The sequence below is a fragment of the Mycteria americana genome, chromosome 23, assembly GCF_035582795.1.
Source record: "Mycteria americana isolate JAX WOST 10 ecotype Jacksonville Zoo and Gardens chromosome 23, USCA_MyAme_1.0, whole genome shotgun sequence".
In the NCBI taxonomy this organism is placed as follows: domain Eukaryota; kingdom Metazoa; phylum Chordata; class Aves; order Ciconiiformes; family Ciconiidae; genus Mycteria; species Mycteria americana.
The window spans coordinates 7,838,593-7,855,637 of record NC_134387.1 but is presented as its reverse complement, the minus strand read 5'-3'; the positions used below and the strand labels follow the sequence as shown (position 1 = coordinate 7,855,637).

The 17,045-nt window shown below is 43.1% G+C and overlaps 1 protein-coding gene and 2 long non-coding RNA genes across 3 annotated transcripts; 2 read left to right on the top strand and 1 right to left on the bottom strand.

Annotated features, from left to right (window-relative positions):
- Positions 1–348: 348 nt before the first annotated feature.
- On the top strand, positions 349–7,626 carry LOC142420063 (uncharacterized). Its single transcript, XR_012778685.1, has 6 exons — positions 349–1,337; positions 1,409–2,091; positions 2,239–2,427; positions 3,052–3,179; positions 5,192–5,329; positions 7,616–7,626. It is a non-coding gene; the product is annotated as an uncharacterized LOC142420063 (long non-coding RNA).
- LOC142420064 (uncharacterized) lies at positions 1,653–3,351 on the bottom strand. The gene is made up of 3 exons (XR_012778686.1): positions 3,209–3,351; positions 2,785–2,882; positions 1,653–1,784 (listed from the first exon to the last, which is right to left on the bottom strand). It is a non-coding gene; the product is annotated as an uncharacterized LOC142420064 (long non-coding RNA).
- Positions 7,627–16,941, top strand: PLAT (plasminogen activator, tissue type). Its single transcript, XM_075523558.1, has 13 exons — positions 7,627–7,717; positions 8,763–8,802; positions 9,218–9,349; positions 9,732–9,845; positions 10,211–10,385; positions 10,957–11,048; positions 11,315–11,489; positions 11,829–11,914; positions 12,323–12,518; positions 13,006–13,142; positions 13,231–13,371; positions 14,843–14,991; positions 15,867–16,941. Exons 1-13 carry the CDS (start codon positions 7,637–7,639, stop codon positions 16,023–16,025), a joined length of 1,677 nt encoding a protein of 558 aa, XP_075379673.1. The 5' UTR covers positions 7,627–7,636; the 3' UTR covers positions 16,026–16,941.
- Positions 16,942–17,045: the final 104 nt, after the last annotated feature.

Genomic DNA, 17,045 nt, shown 5'->3' with positions numbered 1-17,045 from the left:
GGTGCGCGGGGCGGGAGCTCCCGGCCCTGGCGCCAGGCCCGCTCCGCCGAAGAGCCGCGTCGTCGCGATGGTCAGGGCCGCCATCCTTCCTGGATTCAGGGACTCGGGGTAGAGTAGATTTTAAGTAAAATAGCAGAGCTGCTGTCTCCTTCCCACAGCTGCTTTAAAATCTACACGTACTGAAATGTACGAGTTCTCTCAGTTCCCCACCTCACCCCCCACGCCAAAACACTATTCCGTGCATTACATCGGGTTTAGATATTGCTTCCCTCTGGGCTGGCCGACGGGAAGCACTCCAATGCCACTGCAAAGACACCCAGCAGCACGGGCACGGGCACAGGCCGCACGGCCGGTTGCAAAGGCCGCCAGGCACAGAGGTGTCTGGTCCCGTTCGGGGATGCGGGCCAGCTGTAGGATGTCATGACGACACGCTTCATCTCGAACACTAAACAGTCCTGCCGAAGCTCTATCCTGAGACAGGTTCATCTTAGAGGTAAGCCAGCAGATGGTGCTTGCGAGAGGAGACACTATTATTGCTGGCTTTCCTAAAATATGTTAAGCACTACAAATGGCACCCACACCACACTCTCTAGACAGCTATAGTTGTCCTTAAGCTGTGAAAAGCCAGGAAATAGTAACTTCTGAAAACTTTCCCCGTGGCCATTACTGTGTTAGCATCTTCAATCTAGAAGTCCAGTAGCAAATAGCTGTTATCTTTAAAAATAATATAAATTAGCCCCTGTGTTCACTCAGCAGTGTCCAGTTATCTTTTTCTCAACAACTGGAAGTCCCTTCTGGAAACAGTCAAACACAGCCACCCTTAAATCAGATTTATGGCAGTAATGTTACCACCAGCACTGTGACTCTCAGAGAAAGACGTGATAATCTTGACATAGATTTCCACACAGAGGAGAGCTAAACATTCAGAGTAACCAGCGTTTCGTCTTTGCCAATATGCAAAATAATTGTTGCCATGCTTCCCAACTGAGGACTCCATGCAGCTACTTCCTGAAGATGGAGGTCCCTCACACACCATTTCTTACGTCTGTGCTTACACCCAACTGTATCAGGAACCTGATTTCTAGTGAATCAGTTCCTAAAAGGCAGGACATATCCATTACTGTGACAACTGCATCACCAACAGTTTTCATAACCCAGCCATAAGTTCAGCTCTAAAACGGATCATTCAGATTTGTCTGCCACGCTTTGATAACCTAGTACCTCGGGACTGCACCCTGGTGAGTAGATCTCTGTTTTCTAGGATGGACAGTATCAGTGAACATTTAACTCTTCGGTCCTCAACATGCTGTTTCTTATTTGGATCCTTAGATACAGCTGTTTCTTAGTAGCAACAGCTACTAAGAAACAGCTAATAGTAGCAACAGCTGTTTCTTATTTGGATCCTTAGAAGTTGTGCTCATTGTCCCCACTTAACTCGAGAGCTCCTCTGACCATTTCTTCTCCCAGTGGCACTGTTCATGGCATGCTTTGCTCCACATACAGGTCAGGGTCGCTCTGCCAAAGATTCTCAATGGATGCCAGTCAGAGCACAGCACACTACGCTCTCGCTTGAAATGGGAGTTTCTCAGTACTAGGACTAAGTCTACAGATTGCAGACCTCTGGTCACGTTAGAAGTAATACACCTGTGCATTCGCTTGGCATTCGCCAATTCGCACATTCCTAGAAGCGCGGTGGGACAGTTCCTCATAGGGGAGACACGCTATTCTCACTGAAGCTTCATGTGTTCAATGGGGGAAAATTGAAGGCTGAATCTGCTCTCTGACTGGAAGAGAGAAAGCACAAAACAAACTGGCTGTAAGACCCCGCATGCACCACTCACTTCAGCAAGCCAGCTCCCCACCTGCCCGCACAGACTCGCCCCCCGGCACCCCGGGCCCCAGCCCCCCTGCCCGGAGCCCCCGGCCCGGGGGAGCACGCCCTGCTGCCCTCCCAGTCTCCACCCCCTCGAGTGGAGCTCTGAGCGGGACGGGAGCTGTTCAGAGAGAGCAGAGCAGGGACGCAGAAAGCGCAAAACCAGACTGGTCTGGGAAGGAGATCACCAGCAGAATACAGAAGAGAAAAAGCAAAAGGTAGGCACTGCTCTGCTCCTCTTTCAAAACGTGCATTTCCCGTTTTCAGCATCAATGGCATTGTCATTAAATACTATTAAATAACATTATTTAATGAATCCCACTGAAGCACCATGGTAGGTAACTAACTGAGCTATTGCCTTTCAGCTTTTGAAGAGATTCATAATGCCGGGTAAAGCTGCTAGCTTTCAGTTGTTTCAAGAAAGCTTCAGCTGTTCCAGGGAAAGGGCTGACAGCCTCAGGCTCTGACCAGTTAGCAGGGAGGAGTCTCCTGCACAAAGAACATTAGCAAAAGAACTTAAAACAAAGGAAGAGTTACGGACAAATATCTTGATGGTAAGGAGAGACCCAGAGAGCTAGCTGTGAAAGGGTAATTTATCGTCTTCTCGGGAGGAGATCGGACTATGCCTTTCACCCCAGGCTCCCAACCGGGATAATGGAGGGACAAAGAGGAGGAGGGCGGGTCTTCAGCTCTCCCTAAACATGCTTCTTTTCAAATGTGGCCAAAACCACAGGAAATATTGAGAATGATTCTGAAAACGAAGCCAGAGTTTGAAATATCCATTTCCTCCGATGCCTTCGAAGACTACAGAATCTTACTTTTTTGTTTTGTTTTTCTAACTCTTTTCCCCAAAAGCAGAGGTCTGTCCACTGTTATATTTTAAAGAGAAATAGTACGAGTCTGATACTCACCTGCTCCATTTAGAAAAGGGATAAAGAAGCACTTTCTCCAGAAGGCAGGAAAAGGCAGCAAGGATCTGCAGTCTTTTGCTTGAACTAGATCAAGATAGCTGTTCATCATCAAGAAAGCTATTAGTGCTATAGATTCAGAATCAAAGTATTCTGGAATGGACATACTAGGTTATTGGGAGGCATACAAGGGGGAGAGCTACTTTTAATTTTTTAAACAAAAATTAATGACTTTTTGTTTGACCTTGATAAGATACATCTCTTTTTTAGGTCTTATTCCACATCTGTTAGACAATACACTCTTACTGCTTAGAAGGGCTGTTATTAATAATAAACTAATATGTGGGATTTAAAGTATTCCTGTTGCTGATGCTTCAGCAAAGCCAGATAAATTTAAGGTATCGTATATCTTTATGTCCTAATGTACCTGAAAGTGTAGAATCAAAATGTTGGAACACCACATGTAGGCCTCTGGCTTATTGCTACAGTATTTTTGATCAGAGAGGAAGCGAAGGGTGAGAGCAGAAGGCACAGACTGTTTAGGAGAGCCCTACCAGAAAGCACATTGCTTGCAGGTTTCTGCTTGGAATCTTGTAAACAAGGTATTTTTCAAACAGCCATATGGTTTCAATTTGATAGGGCTTATCATTCGGAACATTCCAATTGACTGGCCTAAGCTGTACCTTTCCCGAAACTGAAAATAAACATCTGGCAACATCTGTTACCAGTTTTCCATGCATAGTGGGACAGCAGCCACCAATGGATGGACAGGCATCCCCCTATGGAGAGGGGAAGGGCTGCAGCATTATGGGAGAAGCTAGCCTGAACAGGGACAGCAGAAGCAAGTGGAAGAAAGGATGTGGCATCCGATGCAAGACAACTTTGGGGAGACTGTCTGTCACATTCTGCAGTATAAGCATGTGCTGTCTAAGACTAGAATCCGCTTGTATAGCAGACTGTATGGGATAAACTTGATTATAACAACTTCATTAAACCATGGAGGTGCTTTTTAAATAAGGACTCCTCCTTTCACATCAGTCTCCAAGACCGAAATCATGTCAGTCTCCAGGACTGAAATGTCCTTTTTTTTTTTTTTTTTTAATTTAAAAGCTGTTTCCCCCTGCCCCATGAAAACTAGCTATAGTTTCCTGCTGGTTTCAGGCAGCTAGGACTTCCTCCAAGATATTAGTTAGGCCAGCTTTGCCACTCTGTCCTCCCACAAAAAAAAAAAAAAAAATTCGGATTTCACCAGTGTTGCCTTGTTTTTGGGGCATCTTAGCAGGTATCTCAGAAATGAGGTCTCAACAGTTCTTCAGGGTGCTTCCCAGAGAGAAATTCTAACAAAGCAGCACAACTCAGATAAGTAGTTTCACTGAATGAACCTTTCCTTAACAAGGTCTTAGCTATCAGAATCTCATTTCTTAAAGCTGTCAGTAAGAACCTCAAGCCTTCTCCACAGATAGCAACAAAGATGACCAGTGGTACTAACAATTAGCAAGTTAAAACCTTGCCGCTGTGGGATTCAGAACACAAGCCTGCATAGCTCCAATAATGAGCCACAGCTGCAGGGAGTAAGGATAATATAACACAGGGTTACAGCACCAACGAAATGACTTTGGGCAGCAGTTCAGATAATCCACTTCAGCTTTGGGAATGCTGCTGATTTAGTTCAGATTCACTTGAAGCCAATGCCTATTTGGAAACAACTCTCACAGCTTTTAAAAAGGCTTACTATACAATGCAAAATGCTTCCTAAGAGGTGAGAAAGGGCTTGAAAGTATATAAAAAGTATACTACAAAATCTGCGTACTAATACAAATCCCCAGGAGATGCTCGAGGATCTCATCATCAAGATATATGACCTAAAGACAAGACTTGGAGTAACTAAGGTTCTCGGAAGCTGTTCCTGTGAATCTTTTCAGTCTGACTTGCAACTTCAGTCTCCTCTTTATGCGGTCTAATGAGCAGAAACCACAGTCTAAAGTATCATGCTGTACTCCCAGTTCTGCTTCAGAGACTGGAATATTTGTGCCTTTTGCTTTTTCTTTGATCAAATCTTAAAAAAACCCCAAAACAACAACAACAACCTCTTTCCCTTTTTTAGCCTTGAATCCAAATTTATGACTCATTCATCTGTCAGACTCCAATTTCACCAGCTATTATCCAGCTGCCTTCTCTGGCTTTATATAAACAGAGTCTGAGCCCCTAATTTCTGGAAGTAGTAGTTTTCTCAAATAATTGGGTTAGCTTTCTACTTGCTCAGGGATCATATAATGTAGATGATAAAAAGCTGATAGTGTGAGAGACAGTGCCTGAATATTATTTCAAAGATATGGAACTGCAGATTGGGAATGAAATTGTATCTTCTTGCCTGCTACTCTACCTCACTCCCCGCTCTTGGTTTGTATAGGAGGCATTATATTTTTAAAGGAAGAGAGAAAATGGACCTCTGGTGCTGGACTCGTTCAAAGCGGGGGGGTTCCCATCTACATCACATGCTCGTGATTCATCATCTCAGCCATCTAGACTGACTGCTATAGCAGTCTCGGTTAGTACAGAGGATCAAGCTAAATCTGTTCACACTGGTGATTACTTATGTCTCGTTCAATTGTAAAAAAGAGCTACTATTACTGCATGCAGGAGTAACTATTACTTTTAGGAAGAAAATTATGAGTTCAAGTCAGGAAACCTGTGATAAAGTTATTTGTCTTATTCTAAGAGTTCAGATTACATAATAATGACAACTCCAGTCCTTAAAAGCTACTACTCAGCTGTGAAAATTGTAATACCTTCCCAGTTTCTAACAGATGTATTGGACCTTGCTATTTAATGCCATGTTTCCAAAAAGTCCCATAGGCACTAAGTTTCTAAACTTCTGACACTATATCATCATTTGTACCCATTTTACTAATTTAAGTTTTGCCATGAACAACAGCCTCCTCCCCCCCCCAGCAGAGCGTCTGCTTGGTGTACCAATAAATCCTTATTTAAAGTCCTCAAGTTCAGCAGTCTTTCTAAATAATAAAATAGAACTTCGCTAGCTACCAAACTCATGCTGCTAAGGTCAGGTTTACTGGAGTTCTTTTACATACATATATTTGCCTGATCTTTTACAGTTACTACAAGGTCACCAAGATAAAAGAATGGGTAAAATACATCTTCTCAGGGATTTTTCCTACAGGGATTAACAGAGGAGCTGGAAGCCCACAGCAAAGCTCGTTGCCTTCATGGGCAACAGACCACCTCAGAAAGCCCTTCGCTGCCTTCGTCTGTCACATCCAGTGTATTTTTCTGCTATGAGGATGAGATTAGAAATGGCATTTAGTACAGCAAGGGAAAAAACCCGTGTTGCTTAATTTCAGCGGAAAAATTTTGTATATGCTCGAGACTACACGGTGTTATGAGCGCACCCCCGCTGCTCGGAATTTTCTCTCCGCCCAGCGGCTGTCCTAAACCAGTCGGCACTTACACAAGGCGCCCAGCTTCGGTGAAAGAAATAATTTTGCCTCCTTTGTCAGGAAACAAACTGGGGGAGGGGAATCCAGGGCACAAGATGGTAGAGTATCTCGCTGCAGTCGGTGGCTACAGAAATCTAAATTCACACTTCTGCCAAGAAACTTGCGTGCTCAAGGCCAGACAGAAATAAATTTTGCTACGGTAGGAAGAAATACAGATGGATCACAGTACCCAAATGTCCTTTCTGTAGCTATCTGTGGCCAGCTCAGAGCAGCAATTTCACCAGGTAGGAAATTAACTCTGATGAGTGAAGAAAGAAGTAGATTTTCAAAGCAAATGGGATGAATGGAGGCAGAAATCCAGATTCATCCTTAACCCCAGCCACACCATACCAGCCGGCAATCTCCCACAGGAGATCATTGGAGGTTCTCTCCCAAGACTACCACTGTAGGAGACAGACTATGTAAATCTGGAGGAAGCAGAAATGCTTCATGTGGGATGGAAGAGGGCTTTGTCTGAAGTGTAAAGCTGCTGAAGGGATTAGAGGGAATAAGATGTAGTTGTGACTCCACAGAAGTGACACAAGGGAAGAAATGCTGCAACGAATAAATGAGAACACCAGACCAAAAGCTAGCCTGCCAGCCAATTGCCATACTCTCCCTTTTTAGCAAAAGCATATGACAATAGTAGCAACTAAAAGCTCAGCTGGGGAGAAACCGTAGAAATATTGAAAATCAAAGACATAGCAGTGCTGTCCCCACCTATCATCAGCCAAAGTCTCCTTGCCAACACATCCTCTACACAAGAGAGAAGCCCTCACTCTCACCCAAAGCAGCAGTCTGTGCAGAAAAGGCAAATCCTCTTAAACCACTATTACCACAGACTGACCCTTCAGCAGATTTTTGTGCCCCTGCAAGAAATCTCTTAGGTAGGCCTCAGTGACCTGAATCTCAATTAAGACTTTCCGATCAGCATTACGCTCCTTCATTAGACAAGTCCATCTCTCTAATAATGCATACAATACTGTTGGCTTCCAGCAACCTTGGGAAAAAGGACTTGGAATTTACTTCTGCCAGTGTTATTCCCCAGGAAACACTCTCTGAGTTTCCGCCAGACCTAAAAGGGTGTGCTTTAGCTTGTCAGGTTTCTAAGTTTATCAAGTATAAAAGCACATCTGGGTCCAGCCTGGCAGTTTTGCCTGTCCAGGGACACCAGGACAGCTAGACCAGATGGCTGAGAACTGCAGAGTAGAAAGTGTGTTTTAACGTAAAAAGAATTTTCATAATTTAAAACCTTTATTTAAACTTATGACCTGGAACTCCATTCACACTGTAAAATGCCTTTGTTCAACACCTTATTTTTTCTTTTGTCTCTATAGACAACTTGAGATTTGGAGGTGATGTGGAAAGCACTCAGAATGGAAGGCAAACTCCCATGTCTGCTCCTGCTGGTGGGAGCAATCATGACTGCTCAATGCCAGGTGAGAGGCTCATACATCAGATAACGCTCTTGCCATCCTCCTGCATTTTCAGCAGCACTTCCTTACCGTTGTCTCCAGCTGTTTGCATCAGACAGAAGGAGAATCTGGTTATATCACTAGAAATCAGAGGAAGGAACACCTTACAAAGTAGTCTACCTCTAAGCTGGGATTTCCAGTAACGTGTTATCCTCGCTGGTTTTCATTTCAGTAAGCAAGTCTTCTCCAAATCTTCTTGGTGTATCTGTTCACTATCACCTTTCACTGTTAGTAAGAGTTCCATTGTGATCACCCTTTAATTTTCTTTCTATTGTCATCACCTTCATCATTACTCGCACTTACACCTGGACATCAACGGTTCCCATGTCCCCTAGCTTTAACCTCACATTGCACAGCTTGAGTGAATCTTATGCAATTCTAAAATGTTTAGTCTCTTTCTCAAAAAATTGGTATCCCAGCCTTTCTCTTTCTTTTTATGTTATTCTTTCTCTTGTGGCCTGATCAAAGAAGCTTTCTAAATTGGTTTCTTCCTTAAAACTTTATCCAAAGTATTTTATTTAATTGGCTGCAGGAGACATATCTCTCAAAGGTAATCTACAAGGTAGCACCAAGGGCTTATGGGGAAACTGCATGTCAATGAGCAAAAATAACTGCTTGTTCACATTTACTTGTTTGGAAATTATTTGCTTGAACCTCCTTCAAATAGCAGAAAGCTGACAAGCTTTAGTTAGCACTTGCAGTGCCCCAAGAGCACATAATCACTTCCCCACACGATGCGAGTACAGCACATCCCCAGTTCATGTCACTCAGATGACAAGCAATCACCTGGTAATCTGTGGCAGCTCAGTGATTTACAATTCTCAGTACTCATGCTGAGGTACTAAAGGCACTTTTCACTCTACTCTCTGACAAGGAGGGCAGGCAGTTGCTCAGAGCTCCCCTGATTTACAAGACCTCAAGAAGAGGACTGGCTCTTTGGAGAGGCACGTGTTCTCTCAGTTTTCTTAAGAGAGCAGTTACTCACAGAATTAACCTTCTTTGCTTGCAGGGCTTACGCATGCGTTTCAAACGGGGAGCCAGATCTAGAGGTAAGCCAGGCAAACTACAACTGTGTTACCTGGAGCTTTATGAACACAGGAGGGGAAAGCAGATGATGCTGAGGGAATGGAGCCTGAAAGCTGTGTGTCATGGTTATCCGGATGAGAGATTCAGAAGGCAAAATACCAGACCGTTAATACCATCCACAATTCAGAAAACAAAGTTTTCCCCTCCCTCTGCTCTTCTTCAAAGAAAAAAGAGGCCGGTCAATAGTGGAACAGTACATCCAGCAACACAGCAGTGAGAGAGATGGGACAATTCTGGTCTGAGAAGGAAAAAAGGCAGCCTGTTAGACAGATACTCCCATCACAGATACTTTTCTCCTGGAAAGAGAAGGGAGTTCTTTTGCTCAGTCAGATCTTTTCCCCGAATCTCTAAAAGAGGATTTCCTTTCTCCAATTACAGCCATTTGCACAGACAATTCATCTGGAGAAATTTACCAGCACAGGGGGACCTGGCTGAGGCTCTCAGGGAGCAGAATAGAATACTGTAGGTGCGACAGTGGTCGGAGTCGCTGCCACACCGTGCCTGTCAGAGGTGAGTACAAAGAAGAGAAAGGAAATGGTGGGGGATGAGAGATTGTCCATCTAATCATGTGAAGGAGTTATCACACAGAAAATTTGGCTTGAAATAGAATAGGATAGAAAGAAAATACTAATATATACTGACTCAGGCAGGACTAAGCGGGAGTGGGCAAGGGGCTGAGGAAGGCTCCTAATAGTGTATGTGGAGAGAAAGGAGCAAAGGAATAATGTAAGCACTACACGAAAAGACTGTAAGCACATGACAGTAACATGTAGGCAGGGAAAAATAGAACAGGCTAAAGGAGACTGACAGGAGAGGAAAGATGGGTATACATTGCCAGCTTCTTACTTCTGTGAAATCTAACAGTATTTCCTGGCTTTTGCTTGTTCCACAGCCTGCACTAGAAATAAATGCTACAACGGTGGCCAATGTTCACAGGCATATTATTCCCCACAGCTCTTCATCTGCCAGTGCCACCAAGGTTTCTCTGGGAAGCAGTGTGAAATAGGCGAGTATACCATGTCATTTACTGTGAATGATGCTACTGGTTTTAGCTGTGCAGTGCAGAAGGATGAGGTACCCAGAAGCTGCTGCTGTATACTAGGCTCTCTGTTAAGTTGCATCTTTTTATTCTAAAGGCAATACTACAAAGAACTTTTAAGAAGGACACCTGGGCTGTTCTCAGTGTCTCTTAATCAAACTCTAAATTTTGGAGCTGAAGACCTTCGTGTATACTTACAGTGTGCCTGGAAAAGCATTTTCACTGACTTACTAGGCAAGACATCTAGGAGCCAAGTTTAAACAGAACAGAGACTGGGGAAGCAGAGTTTGGGAAGCTGTCCTTATAGTAACATTTTGTTCCCTTTTGTTCAGACACTGAAATTAAGTGCTACAAAGATACTGGAGTAACATACAGGGGTACATGGAGCACGACAGAGAGCGGAACTGAATGTTTAAACTGGAGTAACAATGGCTTGATGGACCGGACATACAGCGGCCTAAGAGAGGACGCTGCAGAGCTGGGATTGGGCAATCACAACTATTGCAGGTGAGGGGCTGATGGCACACAGGTCAGAGCCACAGGGATCAGCCCATTCTAAGAGCTTGTAGCAAAGGAACGGCTATTTGCAACAGTCTAATACCAAGCAGAGAACACTCTGCACAGGTACAAATATGGCACAGCCCATGAGCAGCAATCGCAACTTCTGTAGACATATCTGAACTTCAGATCTGTCTAGACTGGATGCTTATGACAGACTACAAAATGCATACATCTCTCACCCCATACCCTTTCCCTTGTCCCTTCTCAGTGCCTAAAACTCCCTTTGTAAGCCAGTTTCCTGCAGCTCCAGATCCTGCTCAAAACTCTAAAAATATAATGCTTCCTGCACATGAACTAAACTGCACAAACAAGCTGTCCTCTCCTGCTAGCTACTGGCTGTCTCACCCTCACCTCCATGTACTCCACAATTTTATAATTAAAATAGGAATCCAAATGACTTCTGATGGTTCAATCCACATTTTCACTGCAGAGCAGGATTAAGTTACCGAACTAGATGGCAGACATGGGACTAATAACAATAACTTTATAGTGATGGATAATATCATAACTCTTTCAGAAACCCAGATGAGGATTCCAGACCTTGGTGCTATATCTATAAAGGGGGAAAGTACATCTGGGAACACTGCAGTGTGCCCTCCTGCTCAAAAGGTACATGCAGGGGGACAGGGAATGGACTTTAGAGCTTCCATGATTCACTGCATATATAAGGGTTCTCTGTGGACTTGTGCTATTTCTGTAGCCTGAAAAGTTGAGACTCTCACATTAAATCATGTTTAAGCTTTTAATATTTATGACACCAAGAGACTGAGGTAAGTATAGCTAATATATAGATGCCTTGACAGAAATCACAGTTAGGAATCAGTTCACATCCACAGTTCACATCCATTGGTTAACGTGCAGCTTTCTTATTGAAGTTGGCAACATCAACTGCAAATCTGGAAGAGGCACAGATTACCGAGGCAGCCACAGTGTTACCAGATCTGGAGCTACCTGTTTGAGATGGAATTCTCGAATCCTTGTCAACAAGCTATATACTGCTTGGAGAAGAGATGCTTACCAGCTGGGCCTTGGTAGCCACAATTTCTGCCGGTATGTAGTCAGTTATAGAATTTAAAAAATCCCACCAAACTTCCTTGTGGTACTCTTGAGGCAGGGCTCTAGTCTTTTATGTGGGTTATTAAAGCACCGGAAATACATTACTGCTGGGAATGAAGCTCACTGACAATAGTCATTTTATTCCACCTGACCTATCTATGCTTCTCTAACATCAGACTCCATAAATGCAAATTCCACGTGCCCCTAGGACCCTCCATATCTCTAGAAAAATCAAAAAGAGTACACTCAGGTCTCAGTCTGCCACCTCTAGGTCTCCCCAAACTCCCTGCAGATCTGATAATACAAATAGCTCTTCTCTTTCCTGTGCTGCAGGAATCCTGACAATGACAGCAAGCCCTGGTGCCATGTACTGAAAGGAAATCAGCTCACATGGGAGTACTGCAATGTGCCTACTTGCTGTAAGGATCCTAGCACTCCCGATTCTTCTCTTTCTTTGAGGCATTACTGTTCTGCATGTCATTTGTATTCAACTCCAGCATCTTGAAGTAAAATAAGAGCGGGGGGGGGGGGGGGAAGGGGAACCAGCTTTTTGGAGCAGAAAGAGATTCTGTGGTTCCACTCTCACAGAAGTGCCTTTTTCTCTGCCAGAAGGGAAGACTGCAGAAATGAAAGACAGAAAAGGCAGGGTTTCCTTACTGTATTTTTCAAATCAGAATACAAGTTCCCTAGGAAACAGGAATGAGTCAGATACTAAACAGTTCATGCCAGGCTGCCTCAACATACACTGATGACTAACAGGCTCTTAACCCAAACTCAAAGCAAGACCGCCTGAACAAAAAGCCTATTTCTGGGTTTGTCATCCACAGCCACCTGTGGCTTACGGCAGCGCAGAGTACGCCAGTACAGGATTAAAGGTGGCTCCTATGCAGACATTGCAGCTCACCCATGGCAAGCTGCCATCTTTGTGAAGTATCGCCGAGCACCTGGAGAGCACTTCCTCTGTGGAGGAATTCTGATCAGTTCCTGCTGGGTTTTGTCAGCTGCTCACTGTTTCGAGGAGGGGTAAGTTGAGGATTCAGTACTGTCTGGGGGGAAAAAAATCTGGAAAATGGAAGCATCTGGTATAGCCTTACTGGAAGGGTAAAAGACTTGGAAAAAAAGCTCTTTATCCCAGTAAGTCATTCTACACTAAAGATTATAGGGTTAATTGTGCTGAGCATTACAGACAGGCATTTATTGGGCAAACTAGCAGCATGGCATTAAGGTACCACAGCAGAATATCGAATAGCTGAAGAACAAAGTTGTCAAACAGATGCAGAGCCATCTGAAACTTGAGAACAGCAAGGGGCTGGCAGAGGAGCTTTGCCACGATGGCTGTAAGCAATTAGCGCAAAAATGAAGGCAAATAAGACACTTGAGGTCAAACTGCCTGAGTAATGAAGTAGTAATAGTGCTAAAATAAGAAAAGCAGAAACCCCAACAGCACACTTCAAAGGAAGGGTCCACTCCAGTTAACACGGGAAGAAAGTAAGAGTCTTTTGTTCTTCAGCTTTAGTACAAATCAGCTGACGATCGTGCTGGGTAGGAATTCCCGAGCAACTCCCGAGGAAAATGAACAAAAGTTTCAAGTGAAGAGCTACACTGTGCATCAGAGATTTGACTCAGAAAATTTCAACAATGATATTGGTAAGAACTTTTCTGGCCTCGTGACTGGAAAGGTCACAGTTGGCTCAAGTTTGTGGTTAATGAAGTGGGGATTTTTCTCCCTCTTCAGCTCTGTTGCAGTTGAACTCAGATGCAGAAGACTGTGCTATTGAAACAGACACTGTCCGCGCTGCCTGCCTCCCAACACCAGAACTGCAGCTGCCCGACTGGACTGAATGCGAGATCTCTGGTTATGGCAGAAATGAAGAATGTAAGTAGAAGATATGTGTCTACATGTAAGTAGAAGATAGTATGTCCAAAGTTTGGGTCCATTGCCCTCAAAGAATTGAAGCCTTTAGCATCGCTTAACGTGTGACCCCCTGACTTATTATATGGGCTTATATCAGCACTACAAAACATATGCATAAGTGGGAGATATACAAAAACAAGTTTTGCTGTAAGTTATTTCATTGATCTGAGTTCTGTCAGCTGCATGGGCTAGTAGAAACAACAGTAGAAACACAAAAAAATGGCACAATGGATAAGGTAGGAAAGACAGAAAATTTGCAGTCAGGGCTGCCACATTTCTGCTGTGCTGAGTACATTTAGATATTGTCATTCTGACAGAAATCCATTTCTGTCAAGATTTAAAATACTATACAGTTGCAGGTAGTTGCCTTATTCTAAAAGATACATTAGCTGTGCAGTGATCAGAAAAAAAAAAAGCTAAAGACATAACAATCCCAGATATATATATATTAAAAAGCTGGCTAAATGGTTTTTAAAATGAGCTACAATAAATAGGAATAAAACCTGTCTGAAAGTATACACAGGCTGACCTATATTTAAAACAAACAAAAACCCTCAGCTCTTATTTTACTGGCACTTTGTAAAAACTTCTTTTTATTCTCTAACTTGTAAACTCTTTGAGACAGAGGCTGTGAAGCATCCATCATAACAAGACCTAACCATGATTTGAACCCATAGCATTTTTGGAACAGACTTGAAGATTTCACATATAAGTGTGGCATGAAGTGTTTTTAAAGTGCTTTTAAAGCTAGTCCTCAGCATTGCTTACAGGGAGTACAGGATAAACTCTTTCAGAGGGAAAGGATGCTGCAACTGTAATTCAAAACTAGACTGAAAAACAACAGTCCTGCCAACTTTCAACTTTGTGCAATTGCAGCTATGCAGGAGAATAAAACCAGCACCCAAAACAGACAAATCCCTTCCGTTCCAACATAACACAAGTGTACATTCCTGTCCAGTTACTCAGTATTGTGTATGGCAAGGCATCTGATTTTTATTAGCGCAAGTTTAATATTAAAAAGTCAGGATCCTGTTTCATACAGTTAGTGATTTTCATAGGCACTTCTTGTGACTTCATTTTGATTGACGTAACTGTGCAAAGATGACTTATCCATCCAAGAAACCCAGCAGTCTTTAATTTGGAGCCTACAAAAACCTCTTTAACATTTCAGCTTGCTAAAGAAGCAATATTCCCTCTCAACTAGATTTAAGCTGTTCTCACTAGCAAAGCAGAACCCCTAAGAATTAAAAAAAGACCCTTCGGCAAGGAAACAGTATTTTAGTCACACACCCCCCACCCACCCACCCCCAGCTGCTTCTGTTTACTCTCCTCTAAACTACAGAAACTGCCTTTTTTTTTAAAAATATATCTATATACACATACACATATGCACAGACACATTTATGTATTTATATTGTCATTTTTCTTCCAGTTTCTCCATTCTATTCAGAGCACCTGAAGGAAGGCCACGTGAGACTGTTTCCAGCCAGTCGGTGCACAACACAGCATCTAGACAACCGGACAGTTACAGACAATATGTTGTGTGCAGGAGACACAAGGCACCTTGATGATGCCTGCAAGGTAAAACCAATTCTGTTCCTCTTTTCTTTTTAGGTCTGTCCTTGATAGTCTGAGCTAACCAAACAAAAAGCTTCAGAAAATAGTTCAAAGAAGTTCTGCGTTTGGCTACATGGATGTTCTGGTAGATTTTTGTTGAATAGAACAGAACTGCTGGCTCCTCTTTCTTTTTTCTTCCCCTGCCCCTCATAGCTGGGAAAGCAGGCCACACTTAACCAAGCAAACCAGAACAATACAGACTGAAAATCCCAAATATAGGAAATACCACAAAACCGAGCAGGAAACTCCACCTCAGCAGCATTTCCTAATACCTTCTTTTATGTGAGCATGTGAAACACTCAGCAGGAGGTTCTGTAAGAGGAAAGGGGTGCCGCTCTACTGAAAGGTGGAGAAAAGAAGAATAAAGGCCAAAAGATGGTGGAGAACGAGCAGCTGCAACATGACGAAAAAGTAGGGCACGCGTTCAATCCACATCCTTTCCATTTAAACAGCTCTTTAGTAATTTTGCTTTACTGTTACACACAGCAGTACGAAACAACCTGGATCTTTATAGCTTGAATAAGAGCATTCTTCTTTTTGTTCTTATCAACATCTCACCTACATTCCATAAATGAGCACCATATACAAAGTCAGACGCTTTACTGTTAGTTAGATTTTTTTTGGGGGGTCTCTCCCCATGAGAGGAGCATTGAGGGAGTCTGAAACACAGAAGTGGCTGATGTGAAAGTGCTGTTACTAAGAGCTCTTGATTTGTAGGCGTACTACATAGGGTATTTCCATAGACACTAGTGCACCACTAAAGCCAGTGGGGGGGGGAACAAACACAAAAACAAACAAACAAAAAAGGAGATTGTTACTAACCTGCTGCTTCTCTGTAGGGTGACTCTGGAGGACCTCTGGTCTGTATGAAGGATGATCATATGTATCTAATTGGAATCATCAGCTGGGGAATAGGCTGTGGCCGCAAAGACATACCTGGCGTTTATACAAATGTGAATCGTTATCTTGACTGGATTCAGGACAACATGAAACCCTGAGAAAGAAAAATGAACTATCCACAGTCTTGTGGCCATGCCCTCGCAGCTTCCTTCTGGGTGCTTTAAGGATGCTGTCAGGGCTTTCTGAGTGACTTTCAGTACAAGAGGAAGACAAACTGCAATGTGTGGGAAGGGCACATTCTCAAATTAGTCTCCTTTCCTTATTACAAGTTATCGGAAGCTAACGCTTCTTTCCCCCCGCATCCCCAGGCTTTCTCCTTGCCTCAGATCACATGAGAACAATTAAAAATAAATTTTGGCCCAAGAGAATAAACCAAGAGAGAACATCATGCATCCCATGAGCAGCTATATTGTTTTGGGAATGGGTGTGAACTGAAGGCAAAGGGGACAGATTTAACTTCCTGAAAACTTCATCTCCCTCCTTCTTTTTTGGCTGTAAATTTGGAAGGCATTCCTGTCAGGCTTAAGGTCTGTCCTTATACCATTTTACTTTGGTTATTTAAGCTGGTTTCAGCTTGACTCCGATGGAAAGAGCAAAGCTGTAGGCATGGGCTGCTTATTTCCATATCAATATACTACTTGCTTTTTCAGTTTGGAACTGATTGATTAACTGAGTCTGAACTTAAACTCTCTGAGCAAATCCAGGACAGCATGCTTGTTAGGACATTCTATTCTTCCACTTGCTTTTCCTCCTGGTAGAAACTAAATATTTAAATAAATATGGAATAGGTAAAAATCTTAACACCAGCCTTATCTGCCACAGAATCAACACATTACTTTTTGACTATTAAACTTCTATGCATTATCATCTGATATGAAAGCAAAAGCTCTCTCTTTAGCACAGCAGGGCAGAACAAAGGACAACTGTAATGGTAGCAGTTTTAGGTGCCTGCTAGATTTACATCCACAAAGATCAAGTCAAATGTCACAAAGCTGCATTTGTCCTTTAACAGAAGACAGGACAGGTGTAACCAAGTCACCATGAACTAGAATCTCCGTAATCAAGCATTACTTACTTGCATTGAAGTTGCCATGTGATGCTAAGCGGTATCTGTGCGC